The sequence below is a fragment of the Numenius arquata genome, chromosome 11, assembly GCF_964106895.1.
Source record: "Numenius arquata chromosome 11, bNumArq3.hap1.1, whole genome shotgun sequence".
In the NCBI taxonomy this organism is placed as follows: domain Eukaryota; kingdom Metazoa; phylum Chordata; class Aves; order Charadriiformes; family Scolopacidae; genus Numenius; species Numenius arquata.
The window spans coordinates 29449221-29471555 of record NC_133586.1 but is presented as its reverse complement, the minus strand read 5'-3'; the positions used below and the strand labels follow the sequence as shown (position 1 = coordinate 29471555).

The window sequence follows — 22335 nt, the reverse complement described above, 5'->3', positions numbered from 1 at the left end:
TTCTTTGCTGTGCAAACCCAGCATGGCTCGGCAGGGATATGGTTCAGACTCAGTCAGTCAGTGCTGAGGGGCCAGAGTTTTCAGCCAAGTGCCAGACAGTCTGCAAAGCGTTTCTTTTGTAATGATGCTGTTTTATTGGAAAAATGGAATACGGTAACTGAGAAGGGAAAAAAGAATGATCATTTACAAAGGGTAAAACTTGAGGTTTTACAAACAAAGCTGCTAGGCTCGGAAATGCATAGGGAACAAATTCCAGTGGAAAAGCCATATCCATGCAAATGTATGCCAGAAGTGATCAGATTAGTGCCAACCAATCCTCTTAAACTCATATCCCTTCAAAATGCACAGAGGAATTCTTGGATTATGATTTAATGCCACTGTTAATTCTTCGTTGGAGCACAGTGTTTCACTTAATCAGGCACTCAAAAACAAGCTCCTAAGAAGACCTAAAAATAGTTGAGCTGCATATCTATCAGTTATGGAACTTTAATTAGAGTAAGCAACCTGCTGTGGGAAATGGGTTTACAGAAAGTGAGGCTTCTCTTCAGAAAGGTGATCTCTCGTCTCTCTCCTGTGATGGAGGAGGCAGGTCAGTCTGTGTGAGCCTAATCCTTCACAGGCTCTCTCGGGGCTCAAGTTCCTCTTGGCCTCCGAAGCTTGGAAGACAAAGCTTTATTCTTCAAGGCCATTCAGCAGTCGTGTAGCTGCTGCTGCCCAGATCTGCATCTTATTACTTACTCCACATGCTTTGATTTTGCTAGCTGGCATTCCGTTTGCTCTGTGCCTGCCTGTGTGCTGGTTTGCTGGAGGAGGTATGCACCGTCCTGTGCGCTTCTGTAGCATAAACCAAATTCGAGAGAGAGATGAATGCAGATTAGTACCCGCAACTATTTGTTGTTCAAATTTAAGTCCAGTATTTCTGTCACTGGATGACAAAGCCCTTTTCAAAGGGAGATGAATACTGAACTTCCATTTTACATGTACAGCATTTCACTTCCATTTCTCTGCATTTACTAAACCTGAGTGAGAGATTAACCTGAGTCAATCACGTGAAGGGACACGTATGCCTTGGCTCTCTGGTCTTCAGTCAGGTGAATTATTTTTGCAAATATCTTGCCTTACATTGCAAGACACTTAGATACTTTTTCTTCTGGCTTGTCTTCTAAGATTTTGTAATCTCTCCACCCCAGCCCATTCTGCCCTCCCCACTCAATCATTTTTGGTTGTGCAAGGTCCAGAAGTGCAAGTTCTTGGTAATTCTAATTCAGCTTTAGCTGTACTATTGTTTCTCCCCAAAGGACCATGATCACCCTGACAGGTCATGGAAAGTTGTAGGTCAATGAGTCCAAAGGAGTCAGCTTTGGGAAGACTGACGTTACTGCCCTTGGTTCTGCATCCTGGCCTGCTGCTGGGTTTTTGCTTCCCTCTCTATGTTCCACTGCAAAGTTGATCATTTGTGGAGCGAACTGATGAGCAGTCCAGGTACTTGGGAAATTGGGAATGGGAAGATAGTTGGAGTGAGCAACTTCCCTGGGAAGGGAGGCGTGAGGATGAGGGTCGCTGTCTCTGAGCCTTCTGCAGGGCAGCGGAAGATGTGGTTGGTCGTGGTTCACCTTCGTGTGTCTGTGGAGCAGTAGCTCAGACATTCCTCACTGAATAACTGCTTTCTTTTTGCTGCAGAATAGCAAACCTGAAAATACAACTGGCGAAGCTTGACAGCGAGGCCTGGCCTGGCGTGCTGGACTCTGAGCGGGATCGTCTAATATTAATTAATGAGAAGGAGGAGCTCTTAAAAGAAATGCGATTTATTAGCCCCAGAAAATGGACTCGAGGGGAGGTGGAGAGACTGGAGACAGAGAGGAGGCGTCTAGAGGAAGACCTCCAGGCTGCTAGAGACACTCAGAGCAAAGCTCTAACTGAGAGGTAGGTACTGGGCATAGGACAGAGCTCGTCTTGTTGGACAAGAGGTAATCGGGAGCAAGCACAGCATCTCCTGGCTGAATGCTGGGAGCAGTGTGCCCTTGGATTTCCAAGGAGACCCTTTCTCCTTAGAAGGTTTGTGAAATCCTCTCCCAACAGAAACTGCCTGCAAGTTTTACTCCCCAAGTGGGAAAAGGTTGTTGTTCCTACAAATGGATCCTCTATGAGAATATAAGGAATGCTCAAAATAGTATGGTATAATGTTTAGTGTACTATAATGTTTCTGTATGCAGCCAGCTCCTCGCAGCACCTTCTACAGTTGCTGTGCAGTCTGGAGCTTGCTAAATGTCAACAGATGGAGTTTTAGTTTTTTAAAATTTGGTGTTTGTACTGAGCATCCCTATACATGATTCCTGTAGGAACTGGTATTTGACAGGGCTGTGGGAATTGCACGGAATATCCTCTGAATCTGAACTAGCTGAAAAAAATGCCAGCTAGCCTCCCTAATTTTACTTGTGTTGCAGGGGAAGGTCTCATGGGAATGTACAGTGAGGATGAATACTGCATTAGGCATTGCCTACAAGCGCTTTACAATCTGGATGTATTACTGTGGGTGGCTATGGCAATGTTATTTTAGCTGCAGTCTCTTGAATATATATGGAATAGGCGTGTTGCATTCACTCTCTCTGTGGCTCTACATTTTAATTTCTTATACATGCTCTGTGTCCAGACTACACCAATTTTCTACATAGTCTTTTCATGGCTTTATTACCCTGGAAAAATTGTATGCATCTCAGGTGTTTCAGCTGCAGGACTTTTACCAGCCTGACATACCTGTGGTTTGACAAATGTTTCTCCTCTTGCTATAAGAAGAACACTTTTGTTTGTGATTTTTAGGGTTATGGTCCTGTTTTAGTGTGCCAAAGAAATAGCATGTTTCTGGAGAAGAATTTCTTGTCTGGATGCCTGTTAATTTAGAGAATAAGCACCCAAGTGCACGTGTTTGTGTCTCAAACCAATTCAGGTGTGAAATAAAACTGAGATGTTGCTGAAGTCCATAATTCATATAAAGCCATAATGAGATGGTTAATAACTAAATCATGTAAACCTTAGTCATCCATGGGCCTTACTGAGAGCAAATGACGGCATTTACACTTTTATTAGCACAGTAAGTGTAAGAACACAATAATGTATAGCAAGCAAAATATGCTGGGCTTTTTTTGAGGCCTGATCCTAGAAACATTAACTTTTATATACCAGCTGTAATTATTTTCCTTGTTGTGACTGTTTTCAGGAGTGAGTTCCACATTTTAAGAGTATTGGAAGTTGTTAAACACCTATGCATCTTGACCAAATTCTGTCCCACATTATGCCATGTATTTTTATTAACTTTTTTAGGGTTTCATAGAAAAAGTAGAATTTTCCTTTACTCTTCATTTTAAATGCTCGTCTTTTTCTCCTGTCTTCCCTTAGATTGAAGTTGAATAGCAAAAGGAATCAGCTAGTCCGAGAACTGGAAGAAACAACACGATTAGTTGCAGTGTTGCACACTCAGCTGAAAAGGTATGTAACCTTTTACACAAGCTGTAGGTGCTTTAACTGCACACGGTGTAACTGCCTTTCTCTGCTACCAATTCCATCTCCCAGCTGAGGGGTCTAAAAGGCCTTTCAGTTATAGTAGTGACCTGAGACCCCAGTGTAGTCAGTGGAAAGAGAAGCCTCGAGGATTATATGTCCCACCCAGTTTAGATAGGTGCTTCAGACTGGGGTAAATAACCTTGTGGTGGTGCAACCTTGTGGTGGTGCCTCTGTCTGACAGCAGAAGGAGTTTCCACGATCTCTTCTATTTTGGACTAAGGATAGCGGAGATTTTTTTACTAATGTTTGAATTACTGAAGTATTGGTAAAGTATGTTATAGACAGCTTAGCAGTCACACAGCACGTGAAGTGAATGTTAGGAATGCAACTACACGTTACTGTATAAGTGTCACGATAGTATTTCTTTAAATTAATTCCAAGTGTGCTGTTGCTTGTGATGTAGACAATGTATTGAGATTTCCTGAATCTGTTGTTGTTCGTATGGTGTATAGAAATGTTTCTGCAGTCGTAATATGGTCTGGTTGTTCAGGCTGTAGTTTTGGAAGAGCACAGGAGTACTGTTTCCAGGCAAATGCATGACTGCAGGCAGTAAGGCCAAATCATCATTAGCTAAAACTATGTTTTTATCTTTTTGATTAGGAAGAGAGTTTAGTGGGGTTTTTGTTTGGTTGAGGTTTTTTCTATCAGCGTATATTGAATTTACTCTGTTTGTAGCCTCTGCTCCACTTGGATTCTGTTTCATTTTGTGAAGATGACACCGAAAAGACTGGAAAGAAATCATAGTGCAAGACTGACATGTAAATAAGCCACCATGGAGAATAGCTATCTGATGCTCTTATGCAGTGGAAATGCATCATATTTTCATTTCATCTAGCTGATTAGGGATCTTTTGAGGTGACCAAGAAGCATGTGAAACTAATTTCTTCCTAACTATGTGCCCAGTGTTCTTGGCATGCTCCTTCATAATCATAAGCATTTGTTATTAACCCCATAATGCAAAATGTCTGGCATTCAAAAGTATGCATAAAAGGAAGTTGAGCCCAGTTTGTTGATAGGTAAAAGATTAATTAAATCCCCCTCCCTTTTGATAGTGAAATACACTGAAAGCCTGTAAATTCGTTAGTCCTCACCAGATCTACATATACTGCCAAAATGCAAAAACATTTATTGTTTCAGTTATGTTTCACTCAAAAACTTTTTTGAACAAACGTGATGCAGTGCACATCTGTCATACAAATGCAGAAGACGTTTTGTGCCAAAAGTATACAAAATTCTGCATACTTGCCTTTTTTGCATAAGGTCATGGGCATAATTATACGAATGCAGCTTCTAGCTTTTACCCCATAAATAATAAATAAAGGATTATTAGGCTTATTAACATCCTCACTGTTTTTCAGTGGGGCAACTTAAGCCACTTACACATATGCAGAAATTTTTCAATAGCTAATCCATATCTGAAGTGAGGGTCAAGGGTCTTTAAACAGTCAATAATGAGCAAGCTATTTAGTATCTGGAGCAGGAGTGTTGGTTTAAATGGAATTTGTAGGGATGGTATCTGTTGTAGCCAGTACTAGGGGATTTGTTTGGTCTTCTTAGCAGAAAGCAGTGCGCTGTGGTGTCTGGGCTTTCTCATCTGGACAGACTTCTATTCAGCACCTGCTTAAAATTAATTTTGCTGTCAGTTATGTTCTGAAACTAGATCTCTAGGGATAAATAATTTGTGTGAACTGCTTTCATAGCTCAGTCCCAGCTCTTCCCCTTGCTCTCCTGGCCCTGGATTCCACGTAGCAGTCTTTCACGTAGGTAAATGCTGCCAGTTTTCTGGTAACTGCTGGCTGTTGTGATCTCTGAGGGCCAGCTGTGATACTGCCTTTTGGCTGGGGGTCCAGGATTGAGGCAAACGGAAGAAAATTTCCATACAGACAGACAGTTGGTTGCAATAACTTCATCTTCTTGTGTGGGCCTTGTTGGTTTTTGTGGTCTGCTTTGGAGATTAACAGGAGCTATAGACAGATGTGGGAGGAGAATGTTGTCACTACTTTTAATTGATTTGAAACTATTCATTAGAGTTGCTTTGGCTAAACAAGGACTCCTATGAGGTTGATACGGTGAGTAGAAAAATGCGCATGAACTATATTATTTTTATTGAAAAGTGACCCAACTTTTCCACTGGGTAGACTATGGTTCTGGATTGTTGTGGGGACTAATGCCTATGGCCTGAGCTAACAAAACAAAATATACCACGTGGGCTTAGAGATTTGGTGACATTGCAGTGTTTCCCTGAGAAACCAGGAGTTACAGTATAATGGTTTTCTGACTTGTTTCCTTCAGTCTCTCCACCAGCATGCTTTCCCTCTCCTCGAGCAGCAGCCCTGGTTCTCTTGCATCTAGCAGAGGATCTCTTGCCACCTCCAGCCAGGACTCGTCCACTTCAGCCAGTTTCACTGATCTCTACTATGAGCACCTGGAGCAGTTGGAGCAGTTGGACTCAGACTATCAAAACAAGCTTGACTTGCTCTTAGAAGGAGCCACTGGATTTAGACCGTCGGGCTGTATCACCACTATTCACGAAAACGAAGTAGCAAAAACTCACAAAGCAGATACCACCAATCGCATACAGGCTCTGAGATCATTGTCTGGTACTCCAAAATCCATGACATCGTTGTCTCCAAGGTCATCTCTCTCTTCTCCATCTCCACCTTGCTCTCCACTGGTGATAGACCCACTCCTAACTGGTGATGCCTTTTCAAGCCATATGGATTTTGATGATGCAGAGATAAGTACAAATCTCTCAGAACTCACCCTAAACACTGGGAGTGGCAACGGTAGGCTGGAAGAGCGCAGAGCAGGAGATAAACATCTAGGTCAAGGTATGGTAACAAACTATTTGCATGCACATGCACGCATTTATTTTTAATGTAGTTTATAAAGCATTGAGAATCAAGTGTTTGAAAAGCTGTCAGTCATCTTGATATCTTTGTGTTGAAAAGTGTATTTAACTGTGTGTTCTGCCTTGCTTGGGAGAAAGGGGTGGTATTTTAATTTGTACACAAAAATACTGCTGATCTGATGATTCTTACAGAAGACTGTATCTAGGTGTGTTTTTAGTGAGCTTATGTGCATGCGTACACAAATTACAGGGATTTAATGTGCAAATATAAATGGTTGTGGTGGGATGACTGATTTAATTTGGCACTTAACTGTTCAGAATGTTGTCTAGTGTTTTGGATCTGAAATTGGGAAGCATGTAATGCCATATTAACACAAACTTTTTGGCCAAACTTTTGAAGAAGACTGGAAAAGGCATTTAGTTTAACAGTTAACAAATTATAATAAAAATTCTTCCCCACCACCTCAGCATACACTACATCTTGCACTGGTTCTCAGTAAATCAGTGGCAATGAATTTATTAACTTCAGCTGAGCAGACATGTCAAGGCTGTGCTTGAATTTCTGCTGTTTTGAGGGGGATGGTCTCTTAGCAACAAAAATGTGTTTAGATTGTGAGCACGATAAAATAAGACATTTAGAGATGGTGGATGTTCTCATACATGCATATGGCATATTGGTGGGTGGGAAGGGCTCATCCCTTTTTAGAGCGATGGTTGGGCTAAAGAGGATGGAAAGCAGTAGGCAGCAGTCGGGGCACTCGTGCTGGGGCCTGCCTGAAGCCCTTGCAACTGTAGTTGGGTTAAATCCAACGGAGTTGAGTGAAATGACTGGATTTGTAGCTGCAGTGAAGAAGAGCTTTGAAGGCAGTATAAACTTGCATGCTCTAGCTGTATGACCTAGCAGTGCCATTTGTTTCTGGTTTTCGTAGTGTTATAGAGCAGCCTGCATGAATAAAGGGAACTAGCACCATGTTATCACTGCCCTCCACATTAGGAAGGCTGATACTGTTTAAAATACAATAAAAGACATGGCGTGCAGTTCTTCCCCTTTGAGCTACCATTTTCCTACAAGCAAAAGGTGTTATGCATTTGAGTAGGAAACAGTAATTATTCTTATTAGAACTGGGTGCTGATTAGTTTTAACCTTTTTAGCTCTTCAAGATTTGTAAGGGCTGTTAAAGTGAAAGCTCAGGTGTTAAGCAGATTAAGTGATTATTGCTGTTAGCCAGTCAGCAGACAAAATAATCACCTTAAGTAGTTTATTTCAGGGCAATAACAAGATGAGATTTTACTCCTCAGGCATTTTGGGGGGGGGTTCAGTGTAACTCCCGAAACGCTGTGGCTGGATCTGGGGTGGTCGGTACTTGGCCTCATGGGCAAAGCATGTTCACGTGTTCCTGTAAGTAGAGCTGAATAGTATATATCTGAGGGATTTGCTTTTTGTTTCTGTAAGAACAGAACCTCTGCTACATTTGAAGCTAAACTAAGGTTTCCTCTCTCACCTGAGTGACACCTGAGTGATGCGGGTGAAACTGATAGCAAAACTTGGAATCTGGCAGAGTCTGGGATTCTCTGAGGAAATGGTGTGGGTGTGAGGGGACAGTGCATGGTGTGGGTGTGAGGGGACAGTGCATGATGTGGCTCTTCAAGGCCTTGTCGTGGTGTGTCCAAGAGAGCCTATGAAAGGGGAAAAGGCAGGATGTGAAGTGCAAACTTTATATTCTTGATACGAGTGGAAAAAAAGGTGAAAAAACACAGGAAGTTCTATCTGCCTGCTTGGAAATATAGAAGAGAGTTGAGTCATTTCTCAACTCTTCCATAAACTCTTTTTAGCGCGATACCTCTTTAGAGAGTTAAAAAAGAAAATCTGAATTTTGTATTAATTAGCCACATGAAAAAGTTACAGGTTCAGTGTGTGTATAAGACTTGCAGGCCTGAGCTTCCAAGTCCGTTGCAAAAAAAAGTAAGGAAAAGTATGGCTGCATGGTGAATCCTTTTCAGGGAACCTGGTCATCTTTATTTGGGCTCACACTTTAGCATTCTGCTGTACAAACAGATACCCACTTCATTGCTGGGTTTTGTGCACCCTTTGGCCACAAGGTGCTTGTGTGAAGTGGTCAAAAATGAAGACTTTCTGGATTGAAATGACTAAATGAAGGAGAAAAAGAGGTTGAGCCTGCTGCAGTCTTACCTTCAGTGTCCTTTCTGGTGAGGGAGCCTCCTGCAGAGCTGTTCACGGAGTGGCGTTCCTGGGAGCGGTGCGTAAAACTTGAGCTAGAAAGCCAGCCCAGGGGGAGGAAATTATTTTCATATTGAAACCATGAAATGAGGAGTACAAAGCAGCACTAAGGAAAGAAGAGACATAGTTTTGACCCTGCCCACATACCTCCTGCATAGCCCAGGGTAAGCAGAGTGCAGCAGGGAGCCAGGCCCTTGCACAGGGCAGGAGGGAGGAGGGATTAAACTGTGAATGCCAGTATTAAATGGATCCATTTGTTTCAGTTAATGACTGATGCATTGTGTTACAGATGCTAACTTTTATTCATGTGGTTTGGCCTATGGGCAAAAGGTCTGGACATTTATTTTTGTCCTACAGTTCCATGGGAATACCAAGACGAAAAATACCATTCAGTGGTGGTGTCAAAAAATACATGTATAAGTGGACTCAAATTGCACACGTGCACTCAATATATTGGTGTTACCTGTAGCACCCTCTACTGTTGGTTGTAGAAAAAGTCCTTAAATTATTCCATAACCCTATGTTGATCTTGCACACTTTTTGCGCCAGTGTTTTTTCAATGCTGTTTTTAATTCTTAAAGTGGCTTTTGTGAGACTGCAAAAAAAAAAAAAACCCACAACCAAACCCCAACCAAACTTGCTTTGTAATAAAGAAAATATGGATGGAAACCATATATTGGTTTGGTGGCATGTGCTTTCCCAAGGCTACAGGAAAGAGGGACCACTTATGAAGGATGAAAGCCTCTTGGAGAGGTGTGTGTTGCTGCACTTCTGCTCCCAGTATGACACCGCTGCACCTCCTCACCCTCGGAGCAGGTGCCCCAAAGAGAGGGAGGGCCAAGAGCTGGCTACGTCCCAGCCCTCGTTAGCCACCTTGGCAGACAGAGTTCTCCAGACTCTCAGCTGAAGCATATCTCTGCAGAGATATCATGGCTCAAGGGAAAAGGTGCAGAATTTGCAGAAATTTCCAGGGCATATTCTTCCTTGTTTTGTAGCACAAGAAATGTAAGTGAGATAACACCTCTGTGCAAAACTCTTTGCTTCAGCTTCCTTGGTTTCTCCTCCCTATCTCCTTTTTCCTGTGTTTCTGGATGTAGCTGCTGCTTTAAATGCTATAACCTCTCTTGCTCTCCATGTTTATCCAGTTAACCTGGTCTGTCTGGACCTATCTTCTCTCCTGTGTACACCAACCTTTTGGGTTTAGGGGTAGGCGCGTGGTGGTTTTTTGCTGTTCCCTCTCCTTGAAGCTTAACTTGGTTTAAGCTCTCCAGGTAGGACATACCCTTAAGCATAATCCATACTTGGCCAGACCTTGGCCACTGGGGTTCACCCAGCTGCTGCTCTTTGGGTAGCCAGGACCAGAAGGCCTACTGCCTGCCCAAGGGTGACTTGCAGTAGGAGCTGTTTTATTGGTTCATATTTATAACTTCACTAGAATTCAGAAGTTCTGCTGCTTCTGCACATCTTGTCATGGGTACCCCTCTGCCTTTCCGGTGCTTTGAAAGCCTCTCCTCTCACTGCCTGTGAGGATGGGCACCCATGGAGGTGCTGGGGGTAGCCAGTTGTAATGCACACAGCACAACTGGTGTGTGACCTCAGCCTGTGGATACGTTATGGCAGCACCTGGGTATTAAATGGGCATTGACTGCCATGAAGCACTTCTTTCACCTCCACCACATAGGCTGTTCCTCTGGTTGTCCAGGGGCTTTTTGTTCTCCAGGGCAGTTGGGCATGTTCCTGGGCATGTAACTTCACGGTGACTGTTGAACACAACCTGTCCTACTTGTGTCCGCTCCGTATTCAGAAACGTGCTGTTGCTTAACAATAGTTGGGTGGGGAAAAAAATGCAATTCAGGGGGAGGATAAGAAAAAAAGCTGCTCCTGATCCAGACACTTTGTTTTCATTAACACTTGTTTTTGATTTTCCTCTGTGCTTCTCTGATAGGTATAAATACAGCTGGAGGGACGGCACTGAAGGTGGCGTGTGTGTCCGCTGCAGTGTCTGATGAATCTGTTGCTGGAGATAGCGGGGTATATGAGGCATCTGTACAAAGGTAGACATCAGATCTCTCTCTAGGAAGAAGCCAATGACAGCTTTGCACACAGGAGTCAGCTGGAATAATGCTGGTTATGACCTTTTTTTGTAATTTGGTGACTAAAGTTCTCAATCTGAGATTTCTTAATACTTCAGAAAAAACCTGAGAGCAGGCTGAATTTGATTATCAAAGTGACCCACGCTTCCCATAATAGAAGTAGCTGAAAGGAAGCTCATGGAGAACCGTTTGAACAGCTGGTCTGATTGTGAAGGTGCTGGTAAGCTGTGACTGCTGCCTTGACGGGGGTGGCAGAGCCATCTGGCAGGTATAAAGTTCCCCTCCTGTCAGTCAGCTGTTCTGGTGTCAATGGCAGTCCTCAGTCAGCCTGAGAGGACTTCGGGATGTTTAAGGCAGGCAGCAGAAGCACCTGGAGCTGCTTTGAGGATGTGTACACACACTGCGATGCAGCTCCTGAGTGCTTGGATCCAGGATGTGATTTCTGCAGGGCTTCTTCCCTCTGCATAGCTTATGGCTGGAGCTGGGCATCACGGCTCTTGCTGGGCTTCTGCACCTCCCTTACACGCTAAAGCTATCTGGGGTGTTTGACAAAAAGTTCACTGGAAGGTACTGATCATATTGATACCTGGTTTGGCTGCATCTAACATGGATTTTCTTACTGTTTTTATTGGCATTGAGATGAATTTATAGGGTCATTTGTTGAAAGACATGACTGTAGAGGTGAAAAATTGTTCACCTCATATTCTTCCCATTCCTTCATTCATTATGTTCATTAATTCTCTAGATAAGTGAGTAAATTTTTATGTTTACAAGTCCCTCTGACAAGAATGCAATGTTTCTGTAAGGTAGACCTCATGAGCCCAAGCCAAGCAGTCAGACAGTTGGGTGTCTTATGGTCCCTGTGTCCCCTCAAGGGGAGAGGGGAGCAGGGGTAATGGGTGACAATTACAGAAGGCATCCCATGAACAGTCACACCTTTGATGTTACTTAGAGTTCTTTGGGTTGTTGACTTACCAACCTTTGTAACGACTACAGGATGGTTTTGATGTCTGTAATAAATGGTGAGGGTAGAATGAGCGATGCATTTGTCCTCTGTTGCTGAAATGTAATGAAACGCAAGAGTGCTAAGTAATATGGAAAATACTTAGAAGAGAAGAATGCTAATCCTGTTTTAATGTGCTACAGCATAGCCTCCAAGTCGATTAGACAACGCATGTAGGTTTTGGGACTTGCAGTGCATAAAACTTTGGAGGAGGAGTACATTGGAAGGAAAATGATGCAGGTAGCTCTTTCAAGGAAGACCAGTCAGTGTAATCTGTCACTTTTAATGTGCTTAGGGAAGTTTGATTTCTTAAAGAAACAAAGGAATGACTTAAATCTAATCAAACTTGAGAATTTTTGCTGTCATGATGCAGAACAGGATTGCAGTTGTTAAGTCTTATTTCTGTGGCTGGGCAGTCAGCTGTCTCTACTAAAATCCAGTCAAGGGAACCCTTTAAAAATCCCCCACTGCCTTATTTTTGCACAGTCTTTTGTGTGGCTTTTTTGGCAGCAAAGAGGAAAGGCATATGACTTTCTGCTGATAAGCACTGTAATACATACCTCTAAGGATGATTGCACTTAACTTCTTAAATGGGCTTTCTTTTAGCTGCTCATTTTACAAAATCCATATACCCAACCCCTGAATGGAAGGGAATAGATCTTGTATCACCTAAATACTAGCACTTCAATAAGAGGGAAATCAAGTCCTTAATTGTCTTTGATTTCTTTCAGACCATGTGTATCAGAAGTGATGGTGTTCGACAGTGATGATATAGAAGCAGTTGGGACAGCTAAAGTGCAAATTGCAATGAGGTAAGCGCTACACATTTTTATTGGATTTTCCTTCAAATGGAAAAAATTATGTAAGGTATTTAAAAGATAGTGCTTTCTGTTTTCTTATCCCGTTTATCCTGTCCTATTGGTATTAACTAATGCCCTCTTTGTAGTGTAACTGAGAATTGCACTTGACCCTAGGAGGTCATTGGCCCAGTTATCCTATTTCATGTCAGTGGAAATCAGCTGGTGACAGTGTGGTATGAGGGTGCAAACCAGCAACGGGAGCACTGGCGGTGCTGGGAAGGAGAGCGCCTTTTCCTGGCTTGCTGTCTCCATCAGTGTGCAGCTTGTGGGGGAAAAGCTGCTGGGAGGAAATGGCAATCATAATCATTGGCCATGGCTGAATCCCACAAGTAGTGGGTAGGGGACAGAGGCATCTTCCTTAAATTGACTTAGTGGAAGATTATTTATGATTTGAGGAAAAATAAGTAGTGCAAAACTCTCTTGTCATGGCCAATGGTAAAACAGTGATTACCCATAACATCTTCACTGTTGTACTTCAGGTATTTCTACTTGTAACTTTTTTATATTGCAGTCATTATATAAGGTCTTTCGAAAGGTTTTCATTATAATACAGCAATTTAACTAGGCCCCAGGAAAAGCAACATGTGTTAAGTCAAATCTGTAGTCCATTGTGTCTAAATTTCTAAGTTCTGGACTGTTGTAAATTCTGGATGTTCTGGTAGCAAAATTTCATGTAATATGAAACTGGTTTTGGTTCTATACGTAAGCCATGGTCTCGTTATGGTTCTGCCCTGTTTGTAAATTTTTAATGTTGGTTGTTTGTCTTGATGAAAAAAGTGGAATTCTCATTCATGGAGTCCAAGGCAGGCTTCTCTAATAATAATGCCTTTTTGCGTCTTTCCAATTCAGGTATGATGACAAAAATAAACAATTTGCGATACTGGTCATCCAGCTGAGTAATGTTCCAGCACTGCTGTTACAACAAGATCAAAAAGTGTAAGTGGGTGAAATAAACAACCTTGAAGTATTTGTATGAGTTTCCAGTGGGAATTAAACAGATATTGGGTTTTGGTTTTTTCACACTTTCTGAAATACTTCTACACTTCATTATGTGTAGCAACATTTATGAACTAATAAACCCCCAAACTGAAATAAGATGCACTTTGAGGAAAAAAGTTCTGTATTTGCTAGGAAAAGACTTGCCTGGAATCAGCACAAGCCAGAAAGGTTCTTAACTGTGGCAGTGCCCGGAGCAACTGCATCGCGTAGAGAAGGGGGTGTTTGTTCTGCTGCAGAACTGAGCCTCGGACACCTGTATAGGTGCATGTGTGGGGAAATGTACAGCTTCTGCTAGACTCATTCTAGGCACAAGTTTTTTAAATTCAGCTGTGTGCTGAATAAGCTGACAAAAATCCGATTCATTTTTGCGTAGTTGTTTCTACCCACAAAGGGTCTGTTACAGCGTGACAAGTTGCACAGACGTAAACAACCATGTTAAACACAATCCCATGCTGTTCGATTACAAGATTCAGAAGGATGAAGTCTATGGCAACTCATGCCACTTCATGTCTCTGAAGTTGTGATGAGATGTTCCTTTTTTTCTCAGTTGACTGATATTCCAAAGAATAGGATAGGACAGTCATGTCCGCAGCACTTAGGGTGAATTTCGCTTACAGATTTATGGAGCTGTTGCAATGGAGGGAACTGCAAACCACTATGGTAGCACTGACTGCAACGCTTTTTTCAATAGGAACATTCGCATGGCTGTCCTGCCCTGCTCAGAAAGCACAAGCTGCTTGTTTCGCACAAGACCAGTGGAAGCTTCAGACAATCTTGTGTACAATGAAGTATTTTGGGTTTCTATCTCTTACCCGGCTTTACGCCAGAAGACTTTGAGAGTCGATGTTTGCACTGTAGATAAGTCTCACCTTGAAGAATGTTTGGTTAGTATTAATCTCTATTTTAATATCTTGGTGTTTGTTTCCTCTTTTGAATTAGATGGAATTTTAAACTTTGAAGTACAGCAATTTCTGTGAAAGTTTTCTTGATAATCCTTAGCTATATGATATCTCCCAGGTAGTGTTCTTTGCAGTAACAATTTTGATTAGGAAAAAAATACTAGATTAATAGAACCAGAACTACTGGTGACTTTGTCAGACTACTGGATTTCCCTTGTCTCACAATTTAATGTGAAACTCTACCTGTTTTTCTTCCTTTTGGAGACATGTGTTGTAATGTAATTGAGAATGGACTTCTTACAGGAATTTGGAAGCCACTGTAGAATATTAAAGATCTCTAAAGGTTTTTTTAAAAATTGCTGTTAATTTACACTATTAAAATCCATATAAGTATCATTTTTTGAGTGCTAGTATTGCCATAACCAGCGGCTCCCCATTGTTAGAAGAGCTTTTTTGTTGTTCAGTATTACCTGAGCAAGTTGATTGTAATAGAACTATTTCTGGAGTATTGTTCTCCAGAACAGGCATGTATGGTCATACAGTACCTGAGCTCCAGGTGGGAGCACGCTGACTTGCAGGAGATGTGCTCACATGCAGCCTGCCGGACTGGACTGGTGCCATGGAGTCCACTCAGACTTGGATTAAATAAATTGCGAAATAAATTGCAAATGGGTTTTACTTTGGTTTTGAATATGTCAGATTGTGTACTAAATGTAAGGCAGTGAAAAATGACAAGGCAGATAAAGAGGAATACAAAACTAAAGCATCTCAGTCTGAGGCAATGATTTTTGTCAGCCTTGCAGATTTCTTGAAAGGGACGCTTCATCTCCTGTTCCTGTCTCTTTTTCTTTGAAGCTCTGGCTGTAATTTATCCTGCATGCAGTAGCACTGGTTGTACTTCAGAGTTCTTGTACACAGGAGCTGTAGTGAAGCACTTGCTACTTGGATTGGAAGTCCTAGACAGTGTTAAAAATAATTAAACATAAAGCATTACTAGCGCTGTTGAAATGGGGATAAACAGGGCAATTTTTTCTTTTGTCAAAACTGCCGAAGTCAAGTAGTCCTGGATTTTTGCTCTGATTTCTTCTTACTGATGTGGTAGTGGTTCATTCTAGTATTACACTAAAACTGTGTTTTTTCTCTCAATAGGGTGGAGCACAAATTAGCCTTGCTGAAATATGTAGATCCGGAGAGAAATCAACCCGTTGGTATAACCTCCTTAGTTACAAGTATCTGCAGAAGCAAGACAGGAAAAGTAAACAAGGAAACATTCACTCTGAAGTACCCTGCACTGAAAAAACAGTAAGAACAAGTGCTGAAATAAAACAAATCTCTTCTAAACTGTCGTAGTGAGAGGGTTTATGTGGCTGAAGGACTGTTACAATAGATGAGAAGTGAAGGCTGGTGTCTTTATACTTAGAACTTGAAAATGTCATTCAATGCAGCAAGATAATTAACATGTCAATTACAGATATGCCCTTGTCCTAGGCTAAATACTGAAATCTGCTCCTCGCGAAGCTGGGGGATGTGGTATGTGGTCTGGTGTAAGTGATGTGTAAGCTCTTGCCTTTCCTTCCACTAGACAATTCACCTTGTGCCATGACCTTGCTGAATGAGTCAAGATACAGACTTACCTCTGCACGTGCATGGCATGCGATACGCCCAGTCTATACCTGTACACGTGCAAAGGCTAACGTAACTGGGGGAGCTGGGCCAGGTGTGCTCACACAGGCTTGACTGAGAACTCTATGTGCAATGGGCTGCTTGAACAACATGGGTGTAGAGACAACTACTCTCTCCTGCCACCAGAGGAAGCTGGTTGGGGGTGTTGGGACCAGAAAGGCTGGGCGCTTTGCGGTTTGTGAGAGTCTTGTCTTCACAAGAAGCCTCTTGATCTCCTCAGGACTCTGTCTCAGCGCTCTTGGAGCAGACCGCTGTTGAACTGGAAGCTGTGGAGAAGAAACTGGAGGAAAGCAGAAGCACTTTAACTGGTGGAGAGAGCTGGTAGGTAGCATCCCACCATCTTAGCGGTGTGGGATGATTAGAGCATTTGGGGATTCATGTGCAGAGAAAAAAAGTGGATGATACAGAGCTGTGGGAAGCTGCTTATGTCTCTCTGTTTTGGTGAAAAATCCCATTTCTTCTGTTCTGGCAGTTGTTCTTGGGAAGTGAGAACAAAGATGATAAACATTAAAAATAGTCAATAGCACTATGTTAATTTTGTTATTTGTGCAATGTTCTATGGACATCCATGAAAGCTCCACTGTATGGTGGAAGGCTTTTCTTGAATATTAATTTTTGGCTGTTGTTCACATGGTTCCCGTTCAGATTTTATTAATGAAGCCCAACATTTGAAATAAAAAGTGAGGCTGAGCAATGGGTTTGATGGAGAAGCCAGCTGTGGGTTCAAAGGAGCTGAAAAGGGTGTTAAAACAATGCTTCAATTTTTTCCAGCATCACTTTTTAAACTAAGATTAATGGCATTGTGAGAGCTCCCCTTAAGATGTACTCGCCTTAAGCTCACACCATATGGCTGAACCCTCAGCTTGCTTCTTTTGAAGCAAGATGGTATGAAGTTTTTGGGTATAATGGTTGCCTTCTGGTGCAGCTTCGCTCCCGTTTCGATTATGCCCTTACAAGCCCGTGTTTGTGTGATCTCAGCGGCTGCAGGACCTGCCAGGTACAACTGGCTGTCTTGGGGATGTGTTTCTGTCCAGCAGCTTACGGGAGGTAACTCTTGCTGCAGCACCAGAGTACTGTGCACAGTAGGCCAGTTCAATAACAAAGCTGTGCCCAACAGGCAAGACGAAGAGGTTCCTGATCAGGAAGAACAGGATGAGATCAGTGAAAATGAAGCAGAGGAGGAGGAAGAATTCTGTGCTGGAAAATCGCTGTGGGAAACAGAAGAAAGTCTGAATTCCCAGCTGCACATGGAAATAGCAGTGAAGGTAAATTTGAGGGCCTTTTGACCAAAAGATGATCTAAGCTTCCCATTACTCAGCTGACTGGTTGCTGTTGAGCTGAGCATGGTTACAGCAGTTACTTTAAAGTTCATCATTGATGTTTAAATGTTTATCTACCTGAAAGCTTTTTAATAACTCTACGTGACCACTTTATCCCACAGTTAATATAGCATCATTTTATGCCTCCTTTTTGCTGCTCATGAAAACTGTTTTCATGAACGTGACAGTGGCTTTGACCCTGTTTAATTCTGAATGTAGCTGCAGCCTAACAAAGGCATGCTGTACGCGTGCTCTCTGTGCCTGTACATACAGCGATTTGGATCTTTCCTGCGGATGCAGAGCACAAGGGAACGGCCTTTAAAATCATACTTCTGTTCTGTGTGAGATTGGCGGGTCACATTGATGCACTGGATCAATGGGCAAAGCTTGTTGGAATCAATTGTGTTGCACAGCGATCAATAGATGGGGAGCCCTTAGGGAGTGATACAGTTAATGTAGCAGCCACTGAGTTCAAAGAGTGATGCGTCAGGACACCCTGCATGAAAAGGGCTAAAGATTATCTGGTTTTGAATGCGATGCCTCTGGGAGTGAAAGCGGAGATGTATCACAGGTGGCTGTTAGACAGCCCGGGGTATGTGTCATCGGTGAGATGGCAAGCTGGCATTTACACTGCAGCATCTGTCTTTCAGGTGGATAAAGAGACAAACACCGAGAGCCTTGCACAGTCTTCTACTGTAGTTCGTCCTAAGGACAAAAGAGCAGCAAATCCACCCCAAACTCAGTTTGTCAGAGGTAGCACTATCATCCGCTCGAAAACATTTTCACCAGGACCACAAAGTCAGTATGTGTGTCGGGTAAGGAAAATGCAATCCTGAGGTTATAAATGATGTTTTTCATTAATGAATGCATGATAACAACATTCACTTAGTCTGAATTTTTCAGAGACCTGACACTGCTTTCTTCTCTCCCCCTTTGACTTCAAAAATTGCTCCCTCCTAGACAGTATCTTTCCTTAGAACTAAAAATATTAAGCACGGATTTACAAAATGTATATGTGCAGATCTGTTTGTGGTACGTGCAGCACGTTGAGATGCCCAGACTAACCTGGAAGGGCTGTTGTAAGAGTGATGACTAAGCTGCATATCAAACCCTTTCCTGCTGCTTTAAGACTGTTCTACGCTAACTTGAACTGAGTTAGCTGTGTCCACCTGACTTTAGATGAGGTGAACACAAAAGCTTGATAGAAATGGAAAGGATGTCACCAAAAAAAAAAAAAAGTGGAAGCTTGAAAACCTCCAGTGTGCTTTGTCTGAAGGTAACTGAACAGGCCGTGTGCTGGGTCAGGATGTCACTTCCACTGCTTTGAAATGGTTGTTCACAATTATTTCCTGGATCGAAGGTCAGCCTAAACTATAAATAACTCATCTTTTTAAATTGAATTGGCAAACAAGAAAGCACTGCCTTTTATTGTGCGTGGCCTGTTCTAAGTGGGCATGCTCTTAATACAGCTGAGCCAAATTTGATGCACAGGTTTTCTCTGATTCAGAAGCAGGTGCTTCCATAGAAACAAACCTTATTTAATTTGCAGCAGTGGCCTGTGCTTGGGTGACAGAGATACTGTGTGCCTGCACATGCAGATCCCACACACTTGTTCCCCCCACCCCCAATTTTGAGAAGGAATATGAGAAGGGAATTAAACCCTACTTGAGCTGAGCTCTTTTAAGGGTCTAGAGACAATCACAAAAGAAGGTAGGCTGTATGTGTGTAACATGACAACTCAACAAAGTTGAAAAACACAGGGGGATAGCTTACAGGTAAACCTACCTCTTGTACCACTTGCTTAAAATACAGGTAACTGGAGAAAAGAGAAATCACTAATAAAGTAGTCCCATGTTTTACAGATGCTAGAAAAGAGTAATATTTTTTTTCATTACTTAGAGCTTATTTTTCTAGGCTTTTTTGCCCAGCCTGGGTACTTGCACAGGAGAAGGGCAGTGGGGCAGAGTCCCATATTATAACCTAACTTATTGTCTCTCTTTCCATGTGGTCTGTCCCCAAAAAAGGACAGAGTTGAAAGCTTGTGGCAGGATCTGGCTCTGCCAAATGGGTTGTATGTTGTGCACTCAGATTGGGGTGACAGCTGCCCACTGTGACCTTTCACAGAACTTCATCGTTCTGCTTACATCACTGCTTATAATCACTTACAGAACGCTCTGATTTTGCTAATAATGCGTGTATGCATTGCATGTATTTGCTTCATGAAAAGTATGTGGTTTTCATTTTCAGCTGAATCGCAGTGATAGTGACAGTTCAACGCTATCCAAAAAGCCCCCCTTTGTTCGAAACGCAATGGAGAGACGAAGTGTCAGAGTCAAACGGGTAAAAACATCACCACTTTTTTTTTTTCTCTAGCATAGGCACTTGTAAAAAATGGAAAACTGTTTTAAAGGAAGAATTTGCAAACATAGATCAGTTGCCACGTTCTTTCATTCACAAGCTTTTCTTTGTGTGTGAGAAGTCTGTCAAGGCCAATTTTCTTTGATCTACCAGAATATGACAGAAATGTTTAAGTTGGAACTCATTTAGAACAATCAATTGAGGAAGATGGTTCCTGGTATTTTCCATCTTGTCAGAGCCAAAGTAGCACAAATAGTTTTACTGTATTTATTGTTGCAAGATTCTTAAGTACTTATAATAAATGTGAAGAGCTGGGGAAGAGGAGAATGATGTCTCAGAGGCTCAGGTGACCCTGTTGTAGTGACTCCATGGCACACAGTTGAACCCCTGTGCCCGTTGTGATGGCAATCAGGGAAATTTCCCCGGGATACTGATGCCGAGCTCCTAAGGATATGGTTTTGTTGAGGCAGCTTGTGTTTGAAACTAGCAGAAGGCAACACGATACATTACTGGAAAAAAAAACAAACGCAGGTTTTTCTGCTGCATTGTGGATGCATCTGAAGATGAGACATTAAACTTAGGAGCAAGATGTGCAAACAAGACTTGAGTTGGAGAAGCTGCCAAGGAAGAAATTCAGTGGAAACAACAAAATTAAAAAGCTTATCTATAAAACTTGCTTGAGTTTGTGCTTTCTGTCTTGAGATGGATTGGAAAGCAGGATCAGTAGAGGTGCTTTGTGCTAAGAAAAGTTCTGGAAAAATGGGGCTCATGATGTATTTGGCCCTTCATGGGGGAGTGGTCAGGATAGTTCTCATCACTGTGTTCATACACCCCTTCTTCTCTAGCCTTCAATCAAATCCTTCGGTACGGAGCGCCTGATCCGCACTTCACTAGACCTGGAGCTGGACCTGCAAGCTTCAAAAACCTGGCATGATCGGCTGGTTCAGGAGATCTCGGTGCTGAGAGAACTGAAGGAGCAGCTGGAACAAGCTCAAAGTCAGGGTGAAAAAGAGTTGCCGCAGTGGGTGAAGGATGATGAGAGATTTCGACTGCTGCTGAGGCTAGTGGAAAAACGAGTGAGTAACACCTGCCTTCGGATTTTATTTGAGATGTTTGAGAATCGTGATTTGAGAAGCAGGGTACTTTGGACAGTCAGGAGATGAAGCCTTAGCGCTACAGTCACTCGTGTCTTGCACTTAGGGCTCCATCAAGCAAGCGACTGATAATGGGAGTTGCAGTTCTTGAGTGTCTGGCTATTCTCAGGTGTGGTATTTACCAACTGCAGGGTCTGTGCTGGCCTTCCCACAGATAGGAGGGTTAGGAAGAGAGCAGTTACTTCTCTTGCTGCTTCTAAGAGAAATAACGGCTGCATAAAACTTGTGCATGGATGACACTTGGCTTTAGAATAGGATCCTTATGCATATGAAGTGATAATTAAGTCAGATGATAGCAGAATTTCTGGCTTTAAGAGCTTAATAGTATCTGTCTTTCTGCTTTTGAAGGGTGGACTGCAGGGCAGGGATGGAGAGGAGACAGGACTAATTACCAAGAATTTCAACAAACAGCTCATTAAACAATTTTGCTTTATTTTATGAAAGTCATCTTTCAACTTTGAAAGCATTATCACTTTTGCTGGAGTTTGACCCTCTTTTAACTTCCTGTACACTTCTCCTAGTCCCGAATCCATGCATTTACCAGCACAGAGATTTCCTGCTTTAGCACAGGCGCAAACATGCGAAGTCACCGATGCCATCTGTTTTGTGAAGTGCAGCCTCCCATAGTAAGTGTGGTGTCTCATAGTTAGCGCTTCCAAAGAGCTGGGAGAAGACCTTACAAAAAGCTCTCTCCGTTACAACGATCAGCTGACAAGCCTCCAGTTTAGCTTCTGTGGTTTGTGATTCCAGAGTCAACAGTTTCCAAGCCCCTCGGACCTGCAGCTGAAGTACTGCTGTATTTGGAGATGAGTTGGGATAAAATGATTCCTCTTGGAAACACAAGCACCTCTTTTCCATTATTTGTTTAGGTGGAAAAAACAGAACACAAGTGTGAGCTCAAGGCCGATAAAATGATGAGAGCTGCTGCCAAGGATGTCCACAGGCTGCGAGGGCAGAGTCGGAAGGAGCCTCTGGAAGTGCAGTCATTCAGGTAAGCACACCTTGCTGGTAAAGGGCAGGAAAAATCGACTGCTACCATGATTTTCCTATGGGTGACTGAGACAATGATAAGGAAGGCTAATCTTTGTAGAAGTAGTTAACTGTTCAGCTCAAACAAAAATTTCTATATTTTTATATTAAAGTATAAGGTCTGAGAGTCGGGGAAATGAGCTGCAGCACTGCACATGACCTCAAAGCAACCGGCTCTACTCCAGATCATTCCCCACCTGGCAACAGATTCACAAATCCTTTGTTTAATACAGAAGCAGCTCTTTGCTTCCCTAAATAACATACCTAGAAAGCAAAAAAACTCCAGCCTT

At 42.5% G+C, this 22335-nt stretch overlaps 1 protein-coding gene across 1 annotated transcript in view; it reads left to right on the top strand.

Annotated features, from left to right (window-relative positions):
* WWC1 (WW and C2 domain containing 1) overlaps positions 1–22335 on the top strand; it is a 70176-nt gene that overhangs the window by 46895 nt on the left and 946 nt on the right. Inside the window, exons 9-22 of the mRNA XM_074155735.1 lie at positions 1681–1923; positions 3394–3483; positions 5851–6389; positions 10594–10702; positions 12476–12556; positions 13454–13540; positions 14295–14487; positions 15652–15804; positions 16406–16506; positions 17303–17450; positions 18155–18319; positions 19752–19844; positions 20708–20938; positions 21886–22007. Coding sequence (XP_074011836.1) covers positions 1681–1923; positions 3394–3483; positions 5851–6389; positions 10594–10702; positions 12476–12556; positions 13454–13540; positions 14295–14487; positions 15652–15804; positions 16406–16506; positions 17303–17450; positions 18155–18319; positions 19752–19844; positions 20708–20938; positions 21886–22007 — 2355 coding nt within the window. The remainder of the gene's footprint in view (positions 1–1680; positions 1924–3393; positions 3484–5850; positions 6390–10593; positions 10703–12475; positions 12557–13453; positions 13541–14294; positions 14488–15651; positions 15805–16405; positions 16507–17302; positions 17451–18154; positions 18320–19751; positions 19845–20707; positions 20939–21885; positions 22008–22335) is intronic.